We start from the raw sequence: 27719 nt of genomic DNA, 5'->3' as shown, positions 1-27719 counted from the left end.
TCTTGTTGGTGATGCTGCCACCCAATGCTGTCCGATTGGCGATGACCCATGACAGGGCCTTTTCAGTGGTGGCTCCCTGCTTGTGGAATTCCCTCCCCAGTGATACGCATCTGTCTCCATCACTATCGACTTTCAGGAGAAAGTTGAAAACATTCCTGTTTAACCAGGCAACTGGTGGCTGTTCCTGACAACCTGAAGATCACTGATGAAAGCATATTTTTAGCTATCCTGACAACTGGAAGATCACTGAGGAAAGCATATTTTTAGCTATGTTTTATAATATTTTAACTGTATTTTACAATATTTTAAATTGTAATTATGCTTTGGAAAGTTTTTAACTGTTTTTAATATGTTTTCTTCTTGTTGTTAAATGGTTTTATTTATGTTTGCTGCCCAGGGTTCCTTCAGGAAGAAGGTTGGGATATAAATTCAATAAATAATAAACGCATTTGTACTTTCTTAAACAAAAAGGCCATACGACCCAGGATGGCAATTCTCTACATACCCGACTGGTTGCCAGTCCCACAGATCTTCACAGGACTTTCTCCTGAGCAAATGCAAGGATAACTCTGGCCTCAGTTTCATATGCAATGTGCAGCTAAACAAACACATTTCAGTTTACATACCTGCAGAACAGGGCTGTCAACAGTAAATGCTTTGTACACTGCAGAAGCTTGGTTTTTACTCCCTCTGCTCCAAATGACCATATTGCCGGCCACATACAGCTCTTCATCATATTCTACTTCTTCCCCAACATCACTGATGCCCTTCCTTAACTGCCAACTTTCCTGAAAGGAGACAAATCAATCAATCAGAAAGTGTATATGCTGCTTATATGCAGGTGACAATATAAAAATACACTAGATTTTTGTTTGCATTTCTGATGCATTGAATGCTGTATTTCTGCATTTTTTTTATTTCTGCCAAGAAACCAAAAATTATACTGAACCTGAAGCTACTCTGCAATGCAAGTGGGTAGTCAAAAACTTTGCTGAATTAACGAACATGGTAAGGAAATATGCACTAGGAGAGCACTTTCTAAGCATATAAATGCTAAAAAATAAATACTGGTTTGAGAGAAAATATCAGGGCTGATAAGTGATCTACGAAACAGAAGAAGGAAGACGCCTCCCCAGTATGTCAATCTCTCTCTACATAAAATACATTTTCTTAACAGCCATCTAGCCCAGTAGCCCATCTTTGGTGGTAATCAGGTGCAGATACTTCAGAAAATTGTTAAAGTACTAACAGATGACTCAGTTTGCTGCTATCCATTCCTCAGCTCGATGGTTAAGAATCAGGACACACCATTTAGGATCCTACTATATGACTGCTAACAGTTTTATCACCCAGGAAACAGCTTAGCTGTGCTTTGAATTCAGTTACTGTCGAATTGACTATTACTACTTCTAATGAAAGAGGGCATTCCACTTTCTTAGCCTGCCCAAGGAAGCACTGAGCCAGCCCCGGTTTTAGCACTGTTACAGAGGAGAGCACAGAAAAGAACAGCATTATGTTTGTGTCTGCAACCAGTCAGGAAATGTGCAGAGCTGATGCTACATAGCTGTAGATGAAGCAAGATGCAAATGCTCCTGATTCATGTTCAACATACCTGCAGTTAAATTCCACCATCTACAACAGTGTTTCTCAGCCTGCTTCTGTGTTGGAATTGCTTTTTAATATGTTTTTAAACTTTAAAAAAATATGTTTTTTAACCTTTTTTTAAAAAGATGTCTACAAAGCTTTTAAAAATGTTTTTAAAGTTGTTTTGTTCTAATGTATTTTAAAATCTGTTTTTATGATGTTTTAAAATGTTTTTAGTGCTTCTGTTGGCCGCCCTGGGCTCCTGCTGGAAGGGCAGCATATAAATCAAATAAATAAATAAATAAAACCTTTTTCTAAAGCGTGTCCCCTTTTAGCCAACATAAAAACCCAACGCCACCCTTCCAGCCTGGCTCCTGTAATAATGCCAAACTCCCCCGCAGCCGTGATGACGTACATACGATCTTCTCACGTTCCGAACGCAACATTTCATACTTTTATATTTTAATTTTGTTAATTTTTTACTAAGATTGTACATACTTTTTGGAAACACTCATGTCCCCCATGTGAGGGGTTCCCCTAGGTTGAAAAACACTCATCTACAATGTATCTGTTTAATGTTATTTATATGTACTGAATGTTCATTAAACTCTACTCATCAGTAAAATATCAAAATGTGTACCACATATTGTTATCTTAATAACTAGTTTAACAGGTCATCTTGCTTTCCTATCACATCCTATCCTCTTCTGTTCCTTCTGTCCATTGCTGCTCATTTTAGTGCACGTTATCATCTATGCTGTCTACAGCTTAAATGTTGCCTTCAGATTCAAAGGAGGGCAACAAGGATGATCAGGGGACTGGAAACAAAGCCCTACGAGGAGAGACTGAAAGAACTGGGCATGTTTAGCCTACAGAAGAGAAGTCTGAGGGGAGATATGATAGCACTCTTCAAGTACATGAAAGGTTGTCACATAGAGGAGGGCCGGGATCTCTTCTCGATCGTCCCAGAGTGCAGGACATGGAATAATGGGCTCAAGTTGCAGGAAGCCAGATCTCGACTGGACATCAGGAAAACCTTCCTAACTGTTAGAGCCATACGACAATGGAACCAATGACCTAGAGGGGTAGTGGGCTCTCCGACACTGGAGGCATTCAAGAGGCAGCTGGACAGCCATCTGTCAGGAATGCTCTGATTTGGATTCCTGCACTGAGCAGGGGGTTGGACTTGATGGCCTTATAGGCCCCTTCCAACTCTAATATTCTATGATTCTAAAACAACAACAAAGATTTCTTCAGGTACATCCATAGTAAACAACAGAGAAAAGAAATGGCAGTACTGCTACTCAATGCGGATGGCAAAATGATAACAAGATGACAAAGAAAAGGCAGAAGTACTCAATTCTTGCTTTGGCTCAGTCTTCTCCCAAAACAGGGTCTATGACCCTCTTTGCAAAAGTGAAGTGAAGGAGCAGGATTGCAGCTTGAAATTGATAGACAAATGGTCAAGGAATACCTAATCACTTTGAACGAGTTCAAATTTGCAGGACACAATGAACTGCATCCTAGAGTATTGAAGGAACTCGTTGAAGAACTCTCAGAACCACCGTCTATCTTTGCGAAATCGTGAAGAATGGGTAAAGTGCTAGATGAGTGGAGGAGGAATAATGTTGTCCCTATCTTCAAAAAGAGCAAAAGGAGGAACCTGGGAACTACAGACTAGTCAGCCTGACATAAATTCCTGTGAAAATTCTGGAGCAGATTATAAAGCAGTCAATCTGTAAACACCTTGAAAACAATGCAGTGATTACTAGAAGCCAACGTGGATCTATGAAGAACAAATCCTGCCAGACTAATCTTATCTCATTTTTTGATTGGGTAACCTCCCCAGTAGACTGTGGGAATGCTGTGGACATAACATATCTCGACTTCAGCAAAGCTTCTGACAAAGTGCCCCATGATATTCTAATTAGCAAGCTAGCTAAATATGGGCTGGATGGAACAACTATCAGGTGGATCCATAGTTGGCTACAGAATTGTACTCAAAGAATGCTTATAAATGGTTCCTTCTCAAACTGGGGGGATGAAATGAGTGGGGTACCACAGGGCTTGGTCCTGGACCCAGTGTTCTTCAACATTTTTATTAATGACTTGAATGAGGAAGTGCAGGGAACGCTTATCAAATTTGCAGATGATACAAAATTGGAAGGGATAGCTAATACCCTGACAGACAGAAACAAAATTCAAGGGATCTTGACAGGCTGGAGCATCAGGCTGAAAACAACAAAATAAAATTTAACAGGGATAACTGCAAAGTTCTACACCTAGGAAAAAGAAACCAAATGCACAGTTATAAGATGGGAGAAGGCAGGCAAATGCTATTTTAGGCTGCATTAACAGAAGTATTGTTTCCAAATCAGGTGAAGTATTAGTTCCCCTCTATTCCGCAATGGTTAGGTCTCATCTTGAGTACTGCGTCCAGTTCTAGACACCACTTTAAGAAGGATGCAGACAAACTGGAACAGGTTCAGAGGAGGGCAACAACGATGATCAGGGAACTGGAAGCAAAGTTCTATGAGGAGATACTGAAAGAACTAGGCAGGTTTAGCCTGGAGAACAGAAGAGTGAGGAGAGATATGATAGCACTCTTCAAGTATTTGAAAGATTGCCACACAGAGGAGGGCCAGGATCTCTTCTTGATTGTCCCAGAGTGCAGGACACGGGATAATGGGCTCAAGTTGCAGGCAGCCAGATTTCGACTGAATATCAGGAAAAACTTCCTAACTGTTAGAGCAGTATGACAATGGAACCAGTTACCTAAGGATGTGGTGAGTTCTCAGTGGAGGCATACAAGAGGCAGCTGGACAGCTACCTGTTGGGTATGCTTTAATTTGGATTCTTGCATTGAGCAGGGGGTTGGACTCAATGGCCTCATAGGTCCCTTCCAACTCTACGATTCTATGGTTCTATGAAAGGCAGCTTTACCTTGTGTTTCTCATGGATTGTCACTTCCTGAAGGGATCCCACCAAACCAGCTGCTCCATCCGAGGACCAAAGTTCTGAGGCTGGTTGCAGCTGCCGAAGTTGCAGGTTCAGCGCATTAGGATGGTGCTTGCAGTGGTCACGGCCAAAAGGGACAAACTCCTGCAAATCCCCTGCTGCAATCATTGTTACCCTCTCTTCATAGATGTTCGACATGAGTTCCAAATATCAACATTATTTCTGAAGCAAGACCAATATACAAGTTGAAGTGGTTTTAAGTGCGACTTTTTCAGCATACACAATACTTGACTGTTCTTATTAATTTTGCTACCCCTCAATTAATTATCATCATCATTAATAATTTGATTTCTTACCTGCATCATCATCAATTTGATTTCTTATCTGCATAATAATTATAATAATAATGCCTGTCATGTTTTATTGGATGAGTTTCAGTTTGTTCAGCTCGAGGACGTGGACAAGGTGCTTGGACAGGTACGGGCAACCACTTCAATACTGGATCCTTGCCCCTCTATGCTAATAAAATCTAGCAGGGATGGAACAGCTAGTTGGGCCAAGGAGGTGATAAATGCCTCTTTACGAGAGGGAGTGGTCCCTGGCCCTCTGAAAGAGGCAGCAGTGAGACCACTCCTGAAAAAACCTTTCTTGGACCCAGATAATTTCAACAGCTACAGACCAGTAGCGCATGTTCCATTCCTGGGCAAGATCTTGGAACAAGTGGTTGCTGGCCAGCTCCAGGCACTGTTGGATGAAACCGATTTTCTAGATCCATTTCAATCGGGTTTCAGGCCTGGTTTCGGCACTGAGACAGCCTTGGTCGCCCTGTACAATGACCTATGTCGGGAGAGGGACGGAGGAAGTGTAACTCTGTTGATTCTCCTAGATCTCTCAGCGGCTTTTGATACCATCGACCATGGTACCCTTCTGGAGAGGCTCACGGAGTTGGGAGTTGGGGGTACTGCTTGGCAGTGGTTCCGCTCCTACTTGGCGGGTCGTCTCCAGAAGGTAGTGCTTGGGGAACATTGCTCGACACCGTGGGCTCTCCAATGTGGAGTCCCGCAGGGATCGGTCTTGTCTCCAATGCTTTTCAACATCTACATGAAGCCGTTGGGTGTGGTCATCAGGAGTTTTGGAGTGCGTTGTCATCAGTATGCTGATGACACGCAACTCTACTTCTCCTTTTCATCTTCTGCAGGTGAGGCTGTCGATGTTGTAAACCGTTGCCTGACCTCGATAATGGACTGGATGAGAGCTAACAAACTCAGACTCAATCCTGACAAGACTGAGATGCTGTTGGTGAGGGGTTTCTCTGATCAGATGGTGGATATATATCCTGTCCTGGATGGGGTTACACTCCCCCTAAAGGAGCGGGTTCGTAGCTTGGGAGTTCTTTTAGATCCTTCCTTGTCACTAGAGGATCAAGTAGCCTCGGTGGCATGGAATGCGTTCTACCATCTTCGGTTGGTAGCCCAGCTACGTCCCTATCTGAGCAGAGAGGACCTCACATCAGTGGTACATGCTCTGGTAACCTCGCGACTGGACTACTGCAATGCGCTCTACGTAGGGCTGCCTTTGAAGACAGTTCGGAAGCTTCAGCTAGTGCAAAATGCGGCTGCCAGACTGATAACAAGAACTAAGCGGTCCGAACACATAACACCTGTTCTGGCCCGCTTGCACTGGCTTCCAATTTGCTTCCGAGCAAAATTCAAAGTGCTGGTTTTGACCTATAAAGCCTTATACGGCGCGGGACCACAATACCTGTTGGAATGCCTCTCCCAATATGAACCTGCCCGTACACTGCACTCTTCATCAAAGGCCCTCCTCTGAGCTCCGTCCCACAGGGAGGCTCGGAGGGTGGTTACAAGAACTAGGGCCTTTTCAGTGGTGGCCCCCAAACTGTGGAACAGTCTCCCCGATGAGGTACGCCTGGCGCCGACGCTGCTGTCTTTTCGGCACCAGGTTAAAACCTTCCTCTTTTCCAGGGCTTTTAATCTAACTTAATTCTGTTTTAAATTGTATTGTAATTGTTTTTAGATCTCCCATTCTCTGTACTTTGTGGTTCGTTTTATTGTATTTTATTGTATTTTGTATTAATCTGTTGTTCACCACCCAGAGAGCTATGCTAGTCGGGCGGTATATAAATTTAATAAATAAATAAATAAATAAATTTGATTTCTTATCTGCATAATAATAATAATAATAATGCAGGTAAGAAATCAAATTAATGATAATGATGCAGGTAATGATGATGATGATGATGATAATGATGATACTAACAATTCAATTTCTTACCTTCCCTTCAGCATAAGGTCCCAGGGCAGGTTACAGCAATTAAAAATACTATATTAAAAAACGATTTAAAACAAATAATAGTTACAACAATAGGGTGGGTGCTAAAGTGCATATGCCTCAGAGGTCAAAGGCCAGAGTAACAAGGTATGTCTCTGGCATGCAAGAGAAACTACACAATCAAGGTGCCAGATGCATCTCTGGGAGGAGGGAATTCCACAACTTAGGGACTGCAACTTAGGGAATGCCGTCTTCCAGACTGCCACCTCCTGAATTTCTGAAGGCAGCAGAACAACAAAAGGGCTCCCTCCATCAATCTTCACGCCTAAGAGAGTCTGTATGAAAGCAGGCAGTTTTTCAGATATTTGGGGCACGGCACAGCAGTCCAAACTATAGGAAATCAGTTCAATTGATGGGATAAATTATGCTGATATACTTTACCCCAATTCCAAACTTTGTTCAGCATTGGCCCAAGCCTGGTGGAGGGAAAACAACCTTTTAAAACAGAGTTTGACTTACACCACCCTTTTTGCCAGTATAACTTCTGCTGGGTCACATGACAGAGCTAACCAGAGTTTGAACTAGGGGTAAGTCTCCTCTTGTCCTGTGCCATCCTACCCCCACCATGCCTCCCAAACACCCCTTTTTCAAGAATTACTCGACCTTGGCTCAGCTGCCTTCGGCTGAACCAGGATGGAGAATTTACACTGGCATGTCTCCGGCTGAGCTGGGATGAGAGACTATAGTCAGCTGAGCCCAGGCTCAGCCAGAAAGCTATTCCAAACTCCACTAATCCCCACGGATCTTGGGTTTGGATTGCTCCCTAAGTAAATTAGGGTTCTGAACAAGCTTTTATAGTGGAACTGCATGGACTTGTAACAGATACTATGTGCAGAGGAACATCCTATCGTTGATAACAATCCTACCCATGTTTACTCAAAAATAAGTCCTACTGAATTCAGTAAGGCTAGGACTGCAGCCTAAGTTAAACACTGAAGTACACAACACGCCACTTAGCAAATGTGTATTTTCCCCCCATTGAATTTATGATGACTGGGCAAGCTAAAATACATGTTTGTGATTATTTTGGATGTCACTCAAAATCACACAGAGTGGAATCCTATACCTGTTTTTACTCAGGAGTCAAGCTGAGTTCAATGGCACGTATTCCCAAAGCAAACTTTGGTGTTTCTTATTCTTTCCACTATTTATTTATTTAAAATATTTCTATCCCGCCCTTCTACCCTACAATAGGGCACTCAGGGCGGCTTACAAAAATAAAATCAAACATGTACATAATAAAATTGTGAACAGTAAAATCACAAAAACATTAAAATACATAAAATACAATTAACTATTGTACCTATCCTTGCACATGTTTGCTTTTAAAAAATAAAAACAAAGGTTGACGCTTGTGTTCTTTCATACATCTCTTTGAGAACTCTGGAGAAAAAACTGGAAAGTCCAGCCCAGGTATTTTTAGTAAGAAAGAAAATACAGTAAGGCTCATTGGGATTATGTTCTACTAGAATGATTGCTGCAGAGGGCACAGAATCAGCGCGTGACAGCCCCTATTCCGGATTATGGAATGAATGAGGCTGCAATCTTGTACGCACACGTTTATCTGGGAATAATGTCGGTGGGGCTTACTTCTGAACTGACACGCATCAGGGATGGCGCTGTGAATGGGAGTAGCGGCCACGCAGACGGCTGAGCAGGCAGCGTGAAAACGAGCCACAGGCTGATGGATCGGAGTGGAGGAAGGCGGGAATTAAACCGGGAGGAAGTCTGGGGGACGAGGGAGGGACTCACGAACCTGAGGGACACAGGAAAGCGCGGTCGGCTGCGGGCCTCGGCTCCAGCGGCTCTTCCCCGTGTCTCTCCCTGAATAGCGACAGCAGCAGCAGGAGCAGCAGCGCGGTCTCCCTCCAAAGTTCTCAGACGGGCGCAGCCATTTTGGGACTCCCATCACCGCCCGCGACAGGCCAAGGGCGGGACCATTGCGGTCGCCGTCGTAAACTGGCTTGGGGAAAAGCGCAGGCGAGGAATAATTGCGGCTCTCCGCTGCTGTGTCCAAGGGCGACAAGGAAAAAGGGGAGGGGAGCAAAGGATACAAAGTCGCGGAGAGACCATAAGGACTAGGAACTTGTTTGTTGTTGGGTTTGTTTGTGTCCGTTCTAACGTGACCGTTGAGATTCCATTGACCGGTGCTGCATTCCGTGGTTTTTCCTGCAGTCCTGTGGACTAGTGACTCAGGTCTGCCTGTGTGGTTCCCCTAAATATCATTGTTTTGTTTCTTACAGTTATCCCACTAGGATATCAAGGTGGTGTACACTGTTCTCCCCCTTCCCCGTTTTATCTTCACAACAATCCTATGAAGGTTTAATTGGGACAGAATGTTAGGGTTCTGTGGCTGTCTATAGACATGAGGACTAGGACATTTAGTGGTCCAAGGTCGCCTAGCGGGTGGGGATTTCAGCGCTGATCTCCAAGGTCGTGGCCCTAACGTTCTATTACACCGACTCTGCTATAAGAAGGATGCAGAACGATGACAATTCTGCCCGTTGTAACTTTTGTAGCTGGGTTGAGGTTTGTTCTTGTATACTAATTGCTTGGATTGGTTGATGGGGTTCCTATGTTTGGCTTTATGGTTTGGTTTTTATAATTGTACTAATGCTGGATTAGTTTTATTGAATTGTTGCAATTTTGTTGTCTTATGGCGTATAATACAGCCACAAGAGTGGCTGTATACTATAGCCAGCATGGATTCTTCACATTCCACATTGTTAAATTGAAAATACCTCTCATGCCATTCTGTTGCTTCCCATAAGCTAATTTCAAAACAAAACCTTACAAAACTTATAGTCCTGAACTCAGAAACGCTTGCTCAAAAACCCTGTAAGTTTTCATGGTGATACACAAAACACTCAGAGAGAATCGACAGTTCAAAGTGTAAAACCAAAACCAGAGGAAAAAAATCCAGACCCGTTTTTTCTGTCAGTGGTCTCATAATTTGTTGAAATTAATTAGAAATCAGCCATGTTCACAGAGTACCTGTAATCCTATTACTGACCTTGTCCCATACTCTGAGCTTCATCTTCTGCAGTTTAAAAGTTTAAAAAATGCCTGGCTGATTTTTAATTATTTTAAGAAATTTAACATTGAAGTCTATTATAGCACTGGGCATGCTCAGTAAGAACCAAGTGTCAGTGTTCTAAAAGCCAGACTCACAGCTGCTTGGCTTAGATAATCAGGGGCCACACCCATGGTAGACCTTTATTTCACTTTAGACAGTCATAGCTTCCCCCAAAAAATCCTGGGAAGCGTAGCTTGTGAAAGGTGCTGAAAGTTGTTAGGAGACTGCTATTCCCCTGACAGAACTCCAGTGGCCAGAGTGGTATAACAGTCAGCCCCTCTTTTGGGGATTGTAGCTCTGTGAGGAGAATAGGGCCTCTCCTAGCAGCATCCTTCACAAACTACACCTCCCAGGATTCTTTCAGAGAAGCCATGATTGTCTAAAGTGAAATAAAGATCTGGTGTGGATATGGCCAGTGACAGCTTTGGTTTAAATTTGGGTGGGAGACTACATGTGTCTGCTGTAGAATAAAAAGGTGGGGGAAACACTGAAAAACAATGATACTGTTCATAATGTTTTCTTTTTGGAAAGGAAAGGGGCTTCCCCTCTGCCCAGTGCCCACCCACCCAATCTCCTCCCCTCCCGCAGGTCAGTTTCACCTTTCCTAAGCATTTTACAGGAATAAATCCTACTGAACTCAAAAAACATGCAAATGATCAAACCTGTTCCCCTCCTCCTATTCTCTCCCTTTTGTCCCTCCCCCCTCCCCTCACCCTCCTTCTCTGTCCTGTCTCCTCTCTCCTCCTCCTCCTCCTCCTCCTCCATGGTCAGTTTTACCTATTCTAAGCATGATTGCACGGGAGTAAATCCCACTGAACTCAGTAAACACACAAATGATCAGATCTGCCTTTCCCTCTCCTTTCTCTTCCACCTCTCTTCTTCCTCCCCTCCCCTCTTCCTTCTTCCTCCTCCCCTGCCCGCTCCAGCCCTCCCCCCTCCCCCTCCCCCCCTCCGCTCAGAAGCACGTTACCAAATTCTTCCTAGCTACACAGGAAGTGGATTGGACTGTGAAAGACCAACCCAAATTGTGTTTGCATTTTGACAAATTTGTAGGGCAGTACAATATCTCAGAGAGGAGGTCAGGTCTCCTGCTCCCCTGGTCCATTCACTATAGCTGCCCAATTTCCCTGCTTTTTAAAGTTCGATAGAAATAACTGTTGGCAATAGGTATGTTCTTAAACTGCAAAGTTTTTTGCCTACTAGCGAATATCATTTAGAGAATATTTTTATTAGGTGACTCATAAATCAAATAAATAATTATTAACTGGGCAAGCATTCTCACAGGACCTGTCCAGAAACTGACTGGAGAAAGTCCTCTGTCAGAGCAACATTTGTGTTTGGTTGCAAGAAAACGTATGCTCTTGTTCAGAATCGGACAACGTGCGCAAGTGTTTCAGTGCACTTCATTTTGCACTTCAGTTGTGCAAAAATCCTAAGGAGGGGAGTCAAAGTTCCTAGACTTCACGTCTATAGACACCACCAGAACCCTAACATTCTGTTCCAATTAAGCCTTCTGTGTAAGGAACTTAATAGGTAGAAGAGATCAGTTTATACCAGCTAAAGTATGGGCCTGTGTACGAAGACCAATATATTTGTGACATTAATATTGACTTAATACTGAGGCAACAAGAGGGGATAATGACCTGCTACAATTTCTATGTCTGCTGTTGATTCTGCTGGTGACTGGGCAAAACACTGCTGCCCTGTGGTTAGGGCTGCTATCCTATGCATGCTTATCTGGAGTAAATCTCATTGTAACTCAGTGGACCTTTCTTCCAACTTGGCATACCTGGGTTTTTCCATCTACACATGCAGGTGATGGAGGCTGTACCACTTCAGGCTGCAGGAGGCAGACCACTTTTTAATAAAACCCACTTCACTACTTAAACAAAAAACTTCCTGCTACTAGTGCAGCAGCGAGTAAGCTAGGCTAGAACTTTCCACACTCATGTGTTATATGTTAGTGTCTTATTTGTAGGTTGTTTTTTAAACATGGAGAATATTTTTTAAAGGTTATTCCCACCCACCCCACAGTCTGAAATGGTACAGTTCAGTTTCCCCCCCTCAATATTATTTAAACCTCATACTGCTCCTTGTGTAGATCAGGCCTAATTTCTAAAATGAGACATATAGAGACTCAATATTTAAGCCTGTCTGGATATTTACTTCAGCCAATGGAAAAAACATAGGGATCACTTCATTCTTAAGTGTCTCTGACTATATGCTTAGCTCAATTTCTCCAAAGGGAAATAAAGACCTAAATGCAAAGTGCTCCTGAGCCTATGCAAAGTGTGTTTGAATTTATGTCATACATCGGTCAGAGTATACTCGTGCTCTGCAACAAGTGCCAACCGTAATACACCTTAATTCTCAATGTATGCATTATGTGACTGCTAACATACACACTAACTGTAGGATGTGAAGGCAGGGGGGGAAATCACCCCAAAATTCTTGCTGTTAATGTGTAAGGATGCAAGATATCATCTGTATGGTTCCACAGTGAGGAAAGAAAATACTTCGCACTTATTATATTCTTACTCTGTCACATATTATACCAGCAGGGTCTTATGTTCTTACTGAGGCAGACCATTGGTCCACCTTGCTCACTAATGTCTACACTGACTGACAGTGGCTCTGTAGGGCCTCATGCAGGACTCTTTCCCAGCCCTACCTGGAGATGCTGGGGATTGAACCTGAGACCTTCTGCATGCAAGGTTGATGCAATACCACTGAGCTATGATGCTTCCCCTTTAAATTTATCTCAGTGTCCCGGAGTGATACTGTGTGAAGAATGCATCAGGGGTGTCGGGTATCCAAGGATGTCAAGTGCTGATGCCAACCGTGCAAGGAGAAGGTGGGCACACTCAGTGAGGCAGGCCCACTGAGAGCATCTTGCTTGAGGGCTTCCTAAAACTTGGAACTGGAATTGAATGCTTTGATTTGGATTCCTGCATTGAGCAGAGGGTTGGACTTGATGGCCTTATAGGCCCCTTCCAACTCTACTATTTATGATTCTATAGGCACAGAAGCATGTGTTCTGCTATACAGGTAGAATATGGATCAGATAAAGAGGAATACGATACATCTTTACTCCTTAAAAAAAAACTGGTTTCTGCTACAATTGTACATTATGAAGCCATTCTTTGCCCCTCCCCCTGCCTAGTCCCTGAGCAGTAGCGTAGTGGCAAATTTGGAAATGCAGGCCATGCCTTCTCGCAGCCTTTCTCTTTCACAGAAACATACAACTGGTGCATGCGCTGCCAGTTCACTACCCCCCACCATCATGGAGAAGGACGAGGCAGGAGAGGACCCCCCCCATGCCAAACAATAGAGCAGAGGCTTCTGCAATAGCCTCCCAAGCTGGCCCAGACAGCAGAGGAGGAAGAAGAGGAACCACACCACAGGACAAGAAACAGGCTGCAGGCTGGGGTGGATGAATATCCACTTAATTCTGACCACTACCACCCTCGCAGTCGGAATTAAGCAGATTTGCCCACCCCACAGCAGCCTGTCTCTTGCCCCATGGTGTGGTGGCTCTTCCTCCTCCTCTGCTGTCTGGCCCAGCTTAAAGAAGCTGTTGTCAAGGCCTCTGCTCTGTCATTTGGCCCAGGGGGCCCTCCTTCTCTGTGGTGGTATGGGAGGGCAGATCAGAGGGGGTCGGAACGGGGCCACCTGCAAAAAAAAGTAACGGGATGGTATCCCAGAGCATCCCACCAGGACTACACAGCTGTCCTTGAGTGAAATATGGACATTTATACTGAAAGTGGTGACTCCCTTCCCACCAGGCACCATCACTCTCTGTAACATTCATCTATCTTCCCACTCAGTAGGGGAATCTCTGTTATGTATTTCTATGTATTTGTACTTTCCTATTTTGTAAAGAATATTGAAGTGCTGATCTTCCAGTTACATCTTTTTAGCTGATACAGGCAGACCAGTGGAGCGTTTGGGGGAGGGGTCCCCTGCTTTCTCTGTCCCACATCTTTTGGGCATTTGGGATCCACAACACCCACAGAGGCCAATACAAACCACCTTTTCCTCATTCTGGTGTAAATGATCTGCATTAAGTGATCTTGAGAACCAGGCTCTTGACAACAGGCACAGTCACAAGCCTGTGCAAAACAGTGCCAAGTTGGTGATTATTACTGCAACAGATGCTGCCGTCATATATCAGTACCACTTGACCTTCAAATATATGCTGAGATGGCACTGCCGGATCCAACGAGCTTAATTCTCATGCATCAGCTTGGAGGATCGGGTCCATAAAAGTACTTTTTTATCTTTGCAATATAGTACAATAGAGTTCTCTCCTCGTTTTCAATAGTGCATGTTGCTAAATTAACATTTCTTGTCGTGGTGTTCCAGTAATGGCTAACAAGCACACTTCTTGAATTTCAACATACCCCTAAACCAAGTTCACATTATTTTCCTCAACTTTGTATTATTAGTCCAAATTGTTTTTACCAAGAGGAATACAAAAACCACAATTATGCAAGGATTTAATAAGGCTTGGCTGTGTAAAAACCCTCTTCCTAGTGACAAGCCGCTGGAGTGGACCCAGCAAGTTAATATGCCAAGCAATGTCCGTTGCAATTTGCAACTTGAACTCTGGTTTCTCATTCAGAACGTACGGGCAGCATCAATTAACAATAAATTTTGTGGCTGTGCCCAAAATATAGAAGACATTCAACTGATTTAAACATTTCCTGCACATATTATTTATTTATTTATTATTTGATTTATATCCCGCCCTTCCTCCCAGCAGGAGCCCAGGGTGGCAAACAGAAACACAAAAAACACTTAAAAACAGACCTTAAAATACATTAGAACAAAACAACTTTAAAAACCTTTTTTTAAAAAGCTTTAAAAAATCTTTTTAAAAGGGTTAAAAACATTATTAAAAATGTATTATTAAAAACATATTAAAATATATATGAAGACCACATTCACAAGTTCACACCCTCATACTCCAGTCCTCATTGATTAAATGAGAACTAAGCATGGTTGCATTTGGCCATCTATTGGAAACCTGAGACAATCAATATGAATTTAACACTGAAAACGAAAAGGAGAAAATGTTACTCCTCTCTTTACACATCCAAATCTCTGTTTCTTAGCCAAAGAATATCACCAGTCATCCAAATGGTACAATGAAAAAGTGGAATATACTAATCAGAGTATAACTAAAACATAACCTAAAAACATAATCTACATGATATTTAATATCTACATGAAACTGCTGGGAGAGGTTGTCCGGAGGTTTGGGGTTTGGTGCCATCAGTATGCAGATGACACCCAACTCTACTTCTCCTTTCCACCTAATTCCAAGGAAACTGTCTCGGTTCTAAACCAGTGTCTGATAGCAGTGGTGGACTGGATGATGGTGAACAAGCTGAAGCTTAATCCAGACAAGACAGAGGTGCTCCTAGTCAGTTGAAAGGCGGATCAGGGAATAGGGGTTCAGCCTGTGCTGGATGGGGTTACACTCCCCCTGAAGACGCAAGTTCGCAGTTTGGGTGTGCTCCTGGACTCAGCCTTAAACCTGGAGGCCCAGGTTTCTGCAGTGGCCAGGAATGCTTTTGCACAGTTAAGACTAGTGCGCCAACTGCACCCGTTCCTGGAGTCGTCTGATCTGGCTATGGTGACACATGCCTTAGTTACATTCCGCTTAGACTACTGTAACGTACTCTATGTGGGGCTGCCTTTGAAGACTGTTCGGAAACTTCAGTTGGTGCAACGAGCTGCAGCCAGAATGTTAACTGGGCTGGTTACAGGGACCATACAACTCCCCTGCTGCAACAGCTCCACTGGCTGCCAGTCTGTTTCTGGACACAATTCAAAGTGCTGGTTATGACCTATATAACCCTATACGGCTTAGGTCTAGGCTATTTGTCAGACCGTATCTCCTTATATGAACCTGCCCGGGCTCTGAGATCTTCAGGAGAGACCCTTCTCACGATCCCAACACCTCCACACGTGCGACTGGTGGAGACACGAGATAGGGCCTTTTCGGTGGCTGCCCTTAGGCTCTGGAACTCCCTCCCTAGGGAGGCAAGAATGGCCTCCTCTGTGCAGTCCTTCTGCCGACACCAAAGACTTTTTTCTTCCGGCAGGCCTTTGGAACTGAAGGCTTTAAGGGTAGTAACTGAAGAGGATGCTGTATGTTGTTGTTTTACTTGTATGTTCCTAAACTGGGTTGCAGTATTTTAAGTGTATATCTAATTGGTTTTAACATCTTAATAGTTTAATCCTGTTTTAATGCTGAATTTATGTGTTTATATGTTTTATATTTTTATAGGTTCTTAATGATATGTACTTATTTTTATCTGGAAGCCGCCTTGAGTTCCAGTTTGGAAAAAGGGCGGGGTATAAATAAAGATAATAAATAATCCATCATAATATCCAATATTATCTCCGAAACCTTTTAAAAAACCCTATATCACTCATTACAAAAATGATAGGTAAAACAGGATTCTACCCATTTTTAATGTAATGCTCTGGCAACAGATTAGGCAGCCCCCTGACAGCTGGCATTCCTTGAGCTTCATTATTCTAAATTGTGCCAGCAGTCAATCATAAGAAATTCAGCCCATTCCTTTTGAATAGACAAGACAACAGCAACTTCTATGGGCCTGGTTTGTCAGTAAAAAGACCGAGGCTGTATATTGCAAACTAGCTCGCTTGTAGCAGATACAGTTTTTCTCATTCTGGAATTGTTTGTGCTTGCCTTCAACTACTGTTTTCAGTCTAGACTGATTCTAGAATTTGCAAGGATGGGTGTGGTTAGCTGATATGCGCTTGAAAGCACTCCCCTTGATTAATTTATCCACACTTTTTCCTCCCTGTATCTGGTCCAGGTGAATGAAGTAGGAGGTAATGATTGCAATCTTTCTATAAGCCCATCCACAACATCCTTGGGCAGGTGTAAATACACCCACTCACCCCAATTGCTAGGACTGCCTACATCTGTTTTCAAATGGGCACACTGTGGGATACTATAGAATCAATCTGCAATGAGTATTTTTGGAATGAAACCAGTTTCTCAAGAAGCACTTTTCAGGGGCAAAAAATATGCAATAAACCTAAATTGTGTGTGGACTACGTAGAAAAACAACAACTATTCACATCTCCATTGATTCTAGAGTAAAATGCTGTGTGTTTGCAGCCCAAGATGTCCTCTGCTCAATCCCTGTTATCTCCCAACCATATTGCTATAAATTTCTGACTAAGGGACTATAGTAATACCTCGGTTAATTAAGTAAATGTGTTCCTGGACATTACAACAGAAACGTTGGTACCAGAGGCAGGAATAACATGGAAAGAATAGGGACAGGTTCCTACACCGCAAAAAAGAAGAGCAGTTCAACATATTTCAGCAAACTTTTTATTCAGAACTGACAATACTCATGTCTGAAATGAAACAACCAGGTCAGGTGAGCCTTGCATACAGACCACTTGAAGGCTTCTTCCAAAATATATCCAGGGATCCTGACTTCCGGGAAGGGTGACTTAGCCTGTGCCTGCTTTTGAGACGGGCTCCTGCCTCAAAAGAAGCTTATTCAGATATATCAGTCAGATTTTTTTTTTTTTTTTGACTGATTAAACTTCTCCCGGGTAGGGAGAAACGAAGAGATTAACCTCAAAGCCTATTTTTGTTGGGACGACCAGATCTCATTAATTTGTGGGACGAGGTCCAGCCGACGAAGGTGGGACGGATTTTCAACAATCAAGCTCTATCTGATAAAGCGAACGTTCATCTTTTCTTCAAAGAGAGAACGCACTAACAGGCAAGCACCCTTCTTTCTATATTTTTCTTTTACTTGACTTAAATTGTTGCTGTTTAAAAGAGATTTGCCAGATTGATCAGTTTTTGACATCTCACCGGGGAGCCATAACTTCTCTCTGCTATTCACTAATTAATAGCTTATCTCTGTTTTTGTTGCAAAAAGCTGTCCTGGATTTGCACCCTAAAGATATACACGGAAGAGGGATTTCTATTCCTGATTTTTATTCTGAAGAATATTATATTGTCTGAGATTACTTTTTTCCTAGTTCATTTTATTTTGACGAATCTGTTTTCTCACAACGCCATTAATTGTTTCGATCCTGGGAACTGCTTTTTGTTTACTTAAGCATGGAGAGATAAGGCTGTCTGTTCTGTTTACGCTGTGATGTCACCAAGTTTGGAGTATTAACCCAATTGTTGCTGAAATAAGAAGTGGTTCTTTTATATTTTTCTTTTAAAATGGCAATTAAGAAAGTGGCTGAGAACCTGGAAGTATCTATGTTTCAGAAAATAATGGATGAAATTGAGATAACGAAACGAACCCTGCGACGGTTGTAAGGAGCTGAAAATTGAAATGAGCAAAATGATAGGGGTCCCTGTGAGAGAGGAGACTCTGGAGACTGGAATAAACGTGGAACAGGAAAAAGACCTGCGACAGGGTTGTAAGGAGCCGAAAATTGAATTGAGTAAAATGACACAGGAGCTTAAAGAAATAGGGGTCCCTGTGAGAGAGGAGACCCTGGAGACTGGAATAATTGAATTGAGCAAAATGTCACAGGAGCTTAAAGAAATAGGGGTCCCTGTGAGAGAGGAGACCCTGGAGACTGGAATAATTGAATTGAGCAAAATGTCACAGGAGCTTAAAGAAATAGGGGTCCCTGTGAGAGAGGAGACCCTGGAGACTGGAACAAACGTGGAACAGGAAAAAGATTTGAAGCTTATGGATTTTAGAAATAAAATCTATTGTTTGGAATTTAATGTTATCTCTGAAGAAACTAAGGAAGATTCTAGAGAGAAAGTTATCAATGGCATGGATAATCTTCTGGACTGGAATGATGTGATGGATGGAATTAACTGCAGCCATGTGACAATGGAAAAACTTTCAAGAGATGAGCCAGTGCATTTTGAAAAAAAGAACAGAGATATGATCTTACAGCAGTATTTCAGCAACCTATTCAGAATGGTTGGCAAGATAATATCTGGGATAGAGGTAATTCCCATCAGACTCTTATTGTATGACTATGGTTATGACAGCAAGATTATTATGGAATACTGATAATGGAAGATTGGACACTGAAATTACTGGATTTAACAGGACTATCGGAAGATTGGACACTGAAATTACTGGATTTAACAGGACTATCGAAGATGGAAGATGGAAATATTTGGGATAGAGGTAATTCCCATCAGACTCTTACTATATGACTATGGCTTTGACAGCAAGATTATTATGGAATACTGATAATGGAAGATTGGATACTGAAATTACTGGACTTAACAAGACTACTGAAGATGGAAGATGGAAAATGGAACTAATAGGGATAATAGAACAATGGCTACTGAAATTACTGAACCTAACAGATTCTGATGTGATGGATTAATTGAAATGTTTATTTTGACTATGGTTATGACAATAAGATTATCATAATTAGTAATGAGATGGATTAATCGATATGCTTATCTGGAAAAAAAAATTGATAGATATATTTCTTAAAGAATTGAAACCTCTCTTTGACTTTTTGTGGAAAGAATAAAGTAATGTTTATGAGATTTGATGATTAAGTAAGATAACTACTGGAGGAAAGTGATTTTATAATATGACTTAAGAGACAGGATTGTTATATATTATAGACTTATAACTGATTTGATCTTTGACAAATGGGAAGTCAATATTTTACTCTTTATTTTTTATTTTTGTTTTTTTTTCTTTTTTTCTTTTTGTTTAACTATTTTTGATTTTGTTTTTTGTCTTTGAATGTTTTATGATTTCGTCTTGTATGTTTTATGAAAATCTGAATAAAAATTATTGAAAAAAAAAAACAAAATATATCCAGGGATCCTGTCTTGCCTTTTTGCTTTCATCATGTAGCGTATTGCTATAGCAATCTAAAGCTTTGAGCACAGTTCTCTTCAGGCAGTCAAGGGGCAGCCATCACCACCACCTCCACCCTGTGCTTGGTGTCTCTCTCTTTCTTTCTGCCATCCTCCCCTACACTCAAGCAGAAACATCCGCAGCAAACAGCCCTTCCAGGGCACCTGAAGCATTGTTTACTGTGGAGGTGTCTGCACCACCTGACAAGGAGTGCCATTCCAGCCACATGTGAGAGAGCTGCCTGCATCAACTGCAATCCAGTAGACAAGGAGCCACATTCTAACTATGTCAGAGTGTGTGCCCTGCCCTGCACCCAAAAAAGACTTCGTTAAAATAGGAACTTCTCTTCAGGAGGATTTGTCAATTGAGGTATTGCTGTAGCACAGAACACACCTTAATCATAAGCATGCAGTGAAAACATTTCTCACAGACAGCCCTTTCTCATAGATGGAGGCCCAGCAACCATTTGAAAACTAGTCTGCTCTAATACATCGTACATAGGGCTGCCCTTGATGACAGTTTGGAACCTCCAGCTGGCTCCAAACCCTGTGGCCTGACTGCTGGTAGGAATAGTTCATGAAGAGAACATTATACTGGTGCCCTAATGTCTGAACAACCCCCATATCAGCGGCGTCACTAGCGGGAGTGCGGGGTGCGGACCTCCGGCGCGTGCGCTCCCAGGTGCATGGATGGGGGTGGCTGGTTTTGTGTGTGTGTGTGTGCACGTGTACACGCACTCACTCACCACGCGCTCCAGGCTGGCGGCAGAAGGCCTGTCCCGGCTTCACAGCCAGCAAGCGGGCGCCTGCTTTCAGTCTCACCCGCCTGCCCACCTCCGAGGAGGAGTTGGTTGCGCCGACCCAGAGCGCTTCTCGGCTCCTTTGCCGGGCAACGGGGCGGGGCGGGGCGGCTCTGGGTGTCACCCCCCTCAGGGTGTCACCCGGGTGCGGTCCGCACCCTCCGCACCCCGGTAGTGACGCCCCTGCCCCATATTGCTTTCTAGACTTTATATCATGGTGCTGATGATAACCTATAAAGTCCTAAAGGCCTATGTCCAGCATAGCTGACCCCTACCACAACCCTTTAAGACGGAACAGGGACATCCTGAGAAGTACACAAGCAAGGCATTGTCAGGACCACAAGGATATGCTGAGAGGTACACCTAGGGATGTCAGAGAATTCCATCAGAAATGGAAACAGGAGCTAAAATTTCTGCAATTCACATATTCGTCCAAGGTCAGGAACGGAAATCACACAACCAGCCAAACACAAGTGGTATTTGCTATCATTTTTTAATTTGCAAATGTTACACAAATAATTATGTTATTTTCTGGATTGTTTTTGATTGTGTAATTAATTACATAGCTTTTGACCATAGCAAATAGCAAGACTAATAATTTAGTTTTTAGCAGAATCCAAACTGTAGCGGAACAAAATAGTGCTTACGGTGATGAACTCAGGATAGGATGGAAATCGCTGCTTCTGTACATCCCCATCTAGTGGTTGCTCCTAAACCTGAATGCTACATTACATGCCAAACAACTGAACATCAGAAAAAAGGGGGGAGTGAGGGCAGAAGGACATAGGGGAGCTGGGTGGGGTGGGGAGAGAATTAAGGTTAGATTTTATCATTATCGCTTTTAGATTTTAATGTTATTGTATTGGTGTGTCATTTTGTGTTATTTTGTTCATTTTGTACGTCGACCAGAGTGGCTGGATGGCCAGCCAGATGGGCGACTAAGAAATCCAATAAATTAATTAATTAAATGTACAGTTCTTTTATTGTAATAATGTGAAAACCCTAATAAACTATACAATAAAAACAACAACACTGGAATTCACTTCCCCAGAGATTGGCCATTCCAATTTTGTTATCTAATCACCAGACAGTTAATCTCTTCTCAGGGAGGTAACCCATTCCTTTTCTATGTGCTCACCTTAATTTAACTCAGGTGTCTGTGGCTGCAGACATGAAGGAGCATTTCCAGTTAGGACTTTGAACAGGCACATGTTGAGAAGTAATGAAGTAATGAAAAGTGAATTGCATTTCCACTTGGCGGCACTAGGCATCAAGCAACCATCATGATGCCCTGTGATTTATTACTGCAGACTTTTAAAAAAAAATCATAAAAGATTAGAACAGTAGTCTCACACTGCCATCAACTGTACAGAGTTGGCCTTTTTAAAAAAGTAATTTCCAACAAGACTCTTTGTTAACCTGGGCCTTAAAAAACTTCAAGATATATCCTCCATAGCAACTCCACTTTGCTGGCCAGGCTGTGCTTGCAAGGGCACGTATTTCCACCAGTGGTGGCCATGCCCACAGGTCCATACTTTTGGGAGACTGATATATAAAGAGCTCACCAGTATTACTGAAGAAAACATACAAATTAGAGCTGAGCTGTTTTTACTTTCTTTATTCAAAGATGATAATATGGGTTTGAAATCTAAAACCTTTATTTCCAAATTATTATTAGCAGCACGGAATAACAGTGCTGTAGCGATGGAAGTCTTTAGATGAATTGGATCAGTCTGGTTGGTACAGGAACATCTGGAAAATTGTGATCATGCACAAACTTACTTTATATCTTTGTTCCTTACAAGGTAGAGTGAAGCCAGAAGCGTTCATGGCCAAGTGGTGGCTATTTATTGACTACACTTCTCATCAAGATTTATGTGGACATCTCTCAAATTCAGCTAGGACTATTTAGTTCTCATAAATATTCTCTCTGATTGCTTGCATTTTATTTACATACCTATATTTCAGCTCTGATATTTGTTGTAATCTTCCTTATTCTGTATCACTATACATTTTTCTCAGTCAATCATCCATAGTTCCAGGTTTTGGGGGGGATTGGGAGGGGCTTGTTGTTCTTTTCTCCATTTTCTTTTTCTGAAAAATTAATCAATAAAAGTTAATTTTAAAAAACCCTGATCCTTAGAATGGGAATCCTTTTAGAGGGCTCCTATTTTGGTAATACAAATCAGTAAATCTGCAGAATTTGTTCTTTGACAGCAGCGGCATCACTAGCGGGAGTGTGGGGGGGTGTGGACCTCCAGCGTGCACGCTCCAGGCTGGCGGTGGAAGGCCCATCCCGGCTTCACCACCAGCGAGCAGGCGCCTGCTTTCCATCTCGCCTACCTGCCTCCGAGGAGGAGTTGGCTGCGCCGACCCGGAGCGCTTCTCAGCTCCTTTGCTGGGCAACGGCACAGGGCGGGGCAGCTCTGGGTGTCACCCCCCTCAGGGTGTCACCCAGGTGCAGTCCGCACCCTCCGCACCCCGGTAGTGATGCCCCTGTTTGACAGATAAGTTGATGTGAGAAGGGTTCCCTGAAGATTCTAAATATACACAGAGTTTTGCTGTTGCAGACCATTTGAAAGCCACTGGATTAAAGCAAAATCAAAGTGGACAAAAGAGAGAGAGAGAGAGAGAGAGAGAGAGAGAATGTCTTTGCTTAAACCCCCACCACCACCTAAGAATAAAAATTAGCAACATAACTCCAGGCTTTCTTCTCTACCACAACATCTGTAGAAAATATAAGTAAAAAGGGCTTGTTTCCTATAGGAGCATAGCAAAACCAAAACTCTAGGTTGGAGAGAAAAACATTTTCCCCATTGTCTCATAACAGCTGTTTTCCATTTTTGTTTTGTTCTTTTCCAAGGGCCAAACTTGATGATATGGCACCGTGACCCATGTATCAAAATCAGGTTGTCTCCGATTTTCCTATAAAGTATGTGAGTGTGGGGTGGTATGAAAGTACAGAAGGGAAGGGCTGTTGTAACCTTCCCTGTCTCATCTGTTTTGTTTTTCATATAGGACCCCTCCAGATAGGTTGTTTTTTTGCAGATGCATTTTGCATGTCGTTGACGCAATAAAAGCCCGTTAGTGGTTAAATTGTACTGGACCATCCATGAATCATTCTGCTTTATTAGTTGATCTGCGATGCTTCCCAATGTTATTGCATTATTTCCATCTGGAGCGGTGCTCTTGTACCATAGTGAAACAAAAGCAGAACACACACACCACCCCAAACCAACAATTGTGGTATAAAAAGTTTCAGGATTTCATTAGGAGGCTATGGGATATGCACTGGTTAGAAATGAAGCAGTATGTGTGCTCTGCCTGGAAAAAACTTGCAGGTGCAAGCAGTATTGAAAAAAGAATTGCGTATAACTGCCCTGATACCATCATGAGCACAAATCATCATGAATGCCCAATAAAAAGGATGTTTGCAGGAGCCTATAGTGGGAATTAGCCCTGCTAACATAAAAAGAACTGGGGAGAAGCAATTTTATGGGGAAGACCACAGGCAGGGAAACACACACATACCATTCTGTGCTTTAAATTTATCCCCTCCATCCCGCTTCATAGGAAATTGGCAGCAATCCAGGTCTGGCATACAAGCCTGTTGCCGATGTCACATCCCACTTGACCCCAGGCTGCCAGGGGCACGTGCCTTTTCCTAGCTGCTGATTACTTCAAGATGTTAGAAGTTTGTGCAGCTAAAAGTGAGAGAAGCAGAAACGCAATATCTGCCAGAAGTGCAGCTTGGACTGAACGCTGAATAAGCATTTTTTATAGTTAAAGGCGTCTGGGAACAATTTGCTTCCAATACTGCTTCCCCCCCCCCCATAATTTATTTACCTTTGGAAGGCACTTTCTATCTGGCTTACACTGCATACTTGATTGTGTCTACTACTGGTATCTCTAATCTGGCTATCATATTTAAAACTGCCCAGTTTTATGATATGATTGAAAAATGATTTTTATTTATTTATTCCCTCCCCACCCCTAAAAAAAACCATGTTCATAGGGACTACTAGCTCCCAGTGCCTTGCAAGTTAAGACATTCTTCTTTGATGATACTAAGAGGAGGAAAGCAGCATCTTCTCAACAGCTGGGCTCAGAAGTAGATCAGTTTTGTGGAATTAGGCCTATTAGAAGCAATGTACAGGTCTGTAATAAAAACTTAAAAACACACATGCAAACACCGTGTCCTTATCAGATGGTAACATGTCTATAACCCATTTATAAGCGAAAAGCTGTAGCTCAATGGTAGGGCACATGCTTTGCATGCAGAAGGTTCCAGGTTCAGTCCCTGCCATATCCAGGTAGTTCTGAGAAGAGCCTTAACCACACATGATGCTAAGTATGTCGCTGGTCCCAACCAAGTCGTGGTTTATTAAAAAATGAATTAAGACAGGCTTGTGTCCTAGTTTGGAAGGGCTGTAGCTCAGTGGTACAGCATCTGCTTTACATGCAAGCTCAGTCCCTGTCACCTGCAGGTAAGCCTGGGAATATCCCCCCCAAAAAACAGCAGAAAACCACTGCCAGCCAGTGAGTACAGTAGGGCCCCACTCATACGGCAGGTTACGTTCCGGACCCCTGCCGAAAAGCGAAAACCGCTGAAAAGCAGAATTCATTGAATAGAATGCCACGCAACGCCCGAAAACCACCGTAAAAGCGGAACAAGCGCCGTATGAGTGGGGCTTTAGTCTAATTGCGTCTAATTGAGACAGCCGCATTAGCAAAGCACCATAAAGCGGGGCCCTACTGTATAGAAAATACAGAGCTAGATGGATCAGTAGTTTGACTTGATGCAAGGCAGCTTCCTGTAGCCCAATTAGCTGTGATAATATCCATGGTCTAGGATTTCTGCCAAGCTTGTGATATTTTCCGTACTACTTGTCCATATTAAGAACTCTTCTATGTTCAGTCTTCAAAGAACTTTAGAAGAATAAAAGATCATGCAGTTTTGCTCCTTGCCTAAAAAGCAAGGGTGTATAATATGAAAAGGGTTTTAAACTGCCTTTCAGGGTCCATCAGCTTCAGAAGTCTGCATGCAAAAATATAACACAATATAAAATCACAGGACTCAGCAGTGAATTAAATGTGGAGTGAAATAAGAACATCTTAAGAGCTCTCTTTTGAGTGAAGAAACAACACTCTGTTCCAGCGGCCAGTTGCCCTGGAACTACTTTAGAAAGGGGGGAAAGGACACTCTGATCCCATCCCTCAGCTAAAGGCCAAGAGTGCAACAGCCGCTACTAAATCAAAATGCCAGCAAAGAAAGAACAGCCTAGTCCAGATTGGACATAAATCCTTGTAGCTCACTACTTTTTTCTGGCCTTGAAGAACAGGTTTCTCTTCTCTACCTTTCCCCTTCATTCCTCTTTCCTTGTGTGTCATCTACACTGTACATTTAAAGCAGTATCATATCACTTTAAACAGTCATGACTTCCCCCAAAGAATCCTGGGAACTGTAGTTTGTTAAGTGTGCTAAGAGTAGAAGAGACCCCTGTTCCCCTCACAGAGCTGCAGTTCTCAGAGTTCCCTGGGAAGAGACAGAGATTGTTAAACTAACTCTCTGAAAACGGTAGCTCTGTGAGATGAATAGGGGTCTCCAAACAACTCTCAGCACCTGTAAGAGACTACAGTTCCCAAGATTCTTTGGGGGAAGTCATAACTGTTTCAAGTGGTATAATTGTCTGAAATGAAGAATAAAGACATAATAAATGAGCAAATTATAAAAAGGCGTGGATAATAAGAAACATACGTTATGTTTCATGGATTTTAGAGCATTTGGGATAAAAGGAAGTCCTATAAATAAAAGAAATACCATTGTTGGTTGATGAGGTTGAGATCAGTGCTCAAAATTATTGGGTGGGGGAGAGAGCAGACGGAGCTCTAAATGAAATCCGCAAGCCCCAATCCTGACTCCCCACAACTTTATCACAATCATACTCCATGTAGTTGACTTAAAACTGTTCCTAAGGGAAGTTATCCTTTCGGCGCCAAGTTAAAACCTTCCTCTTCTCTGAGGCATTTTAATTTAAGTCACTTAGTTTTAAATCTGCTGTAACTGTTTTTAGATTGTTTTATTTTATATGCTTTGTTGTATTATATTGTGTGATTTTATTGTATTTCTGTTGTTCACCGCCCAGAGAGCTATTGCTAGTCGGGCGGTATAAAATCTAATAAATAAATAAAAAATAAATAAAATAAGTGTCACTCCCACACACACACTCGGGCCACATTCACACCAGACATTTATTCCACTATTATTCCACTTCATATAGTCATGGCTGCCCCCAATGAATGCTAGGTAATGTAGTTTGTGTAGGGTGCTGAGAGTTATTAGGAGATCCCTATTCCACTCACAAAACTACAACTGTCAAGAGTTGTCTGGGAAAGGGAACCGACTGTTAAGTCACTTTGAAAACTGTGTCTCTCTGAGGGGAATAGGGGTCTCCTACCAACTCTCAGCACCCTTCACAAACAATCCTTACCAGGATTCTCTGGAGAAAACCATGACTCTTTAAAGTGGAATAATAGTGGAGTAAATGTCTGGTGTGAATGTGGTCTATAATTTGGACACTGGGCAAAATCCTGTGATATCCTTTTTCAGTTAAAAAAAAGTCTTTTGGCACCTTTAGAGACTAATAGGATTTTTGAGCACAAGCTTCCTTCAGATGCTGAAGTGGATTCCCAGTGGACTGACGTGCACAGACAAAGCGATCTAGAAAGAAATAGAAAAATGCAGGCAAGTGGGGTTAAAAGGTCGTGGAATGGGGGTCAAAAGAGATACCTGGCGCCCTCCGGATGTTTTAGACTACAACTCCCTTCAGCTCCCAGCCAGGTTTACAATGTTGGCCTCTAGGTATGCGTTCGTGTAAAAACTCCTGCCGAATAATGTATTAGTCTTGAAGGTGTCACAAGATGATTTCCTGCGCCCTCCTGTATTGTTGACAAACTCTTTTTTCCGCTTGCAGGAATCCGAGCCCCTTCTCCCGAGCCCCAGCCAGAGCCCAACCTCCTCCGACTGCAACCCTCCTAGCCTCCCACCCTCAGCTTCAGAGCCAGAGGAGGG

At 42.7% G+C, this 27719-nt stretch overlaps 1 protein-coding gene across 8 annotated transcripts in view; it reads right to left on the bottom strand.

The window, feature by feature from the left end:
• The window catches only part of ANAPC1 (anaphase promoting complex subunit 1), an 83229-nt gene extending 74419 nt beyond the window's left edge, over positions 1–8810 (bottom strand). For 5 of the 8 annotated variants that reach the window (XM_061625529.1, XM_061625533.1, XM_061625534.1 and 2 more), the window contains exons 1-4: positions 8651–8810; positions 7276–7310; positions 4528–4764; positions 627–788 (exon numbers count right to left, since the gene is read on the bottom strand). In XM_061625529.1, the coding sequence (XP_061481513.1) occupies positions 627–788; positions 4528–4740 (375 nt within the window). In that variant the 5' untranslated portion in view covers positions 4741–4764; positions 7276–7310; positions 8651–8810. Of the gene's footprint in view, positions 1–626; positions 789–4527; positions 4765–7275; positions 7311–8484; positions 8625–8650 lie in introns of those variants that run through there. The other 3 variants (XM_061625531.1, XM_061625530.1, XM_061625532.1) reach the window with 3 other exon arrangements.
• Positions 8811–27719: the final 18909 nt, after the last annotated feature.

The sequence above is a fragment of the Rhineura floridana genome, chromosome 4 (genome assembly GCF_030035675.1).
Source record: "Rhineura floridana isolate rRhiFlo1 chromosome 4, rRhiFlo1.hap2, whole genome shotgun sequence".
NCBI classification, from domain to species: domain Eukaryota; kingdom Metazoa; phylum Chordata; class Lepidosauria; order Squamata; family Rhineuridae; genus Rhineura; species Rhineura floridana.
Note: the sequence above shows the minus strand (reverse complement) of the source record. Positions and strands in the feature narration are given on the sequence as shown.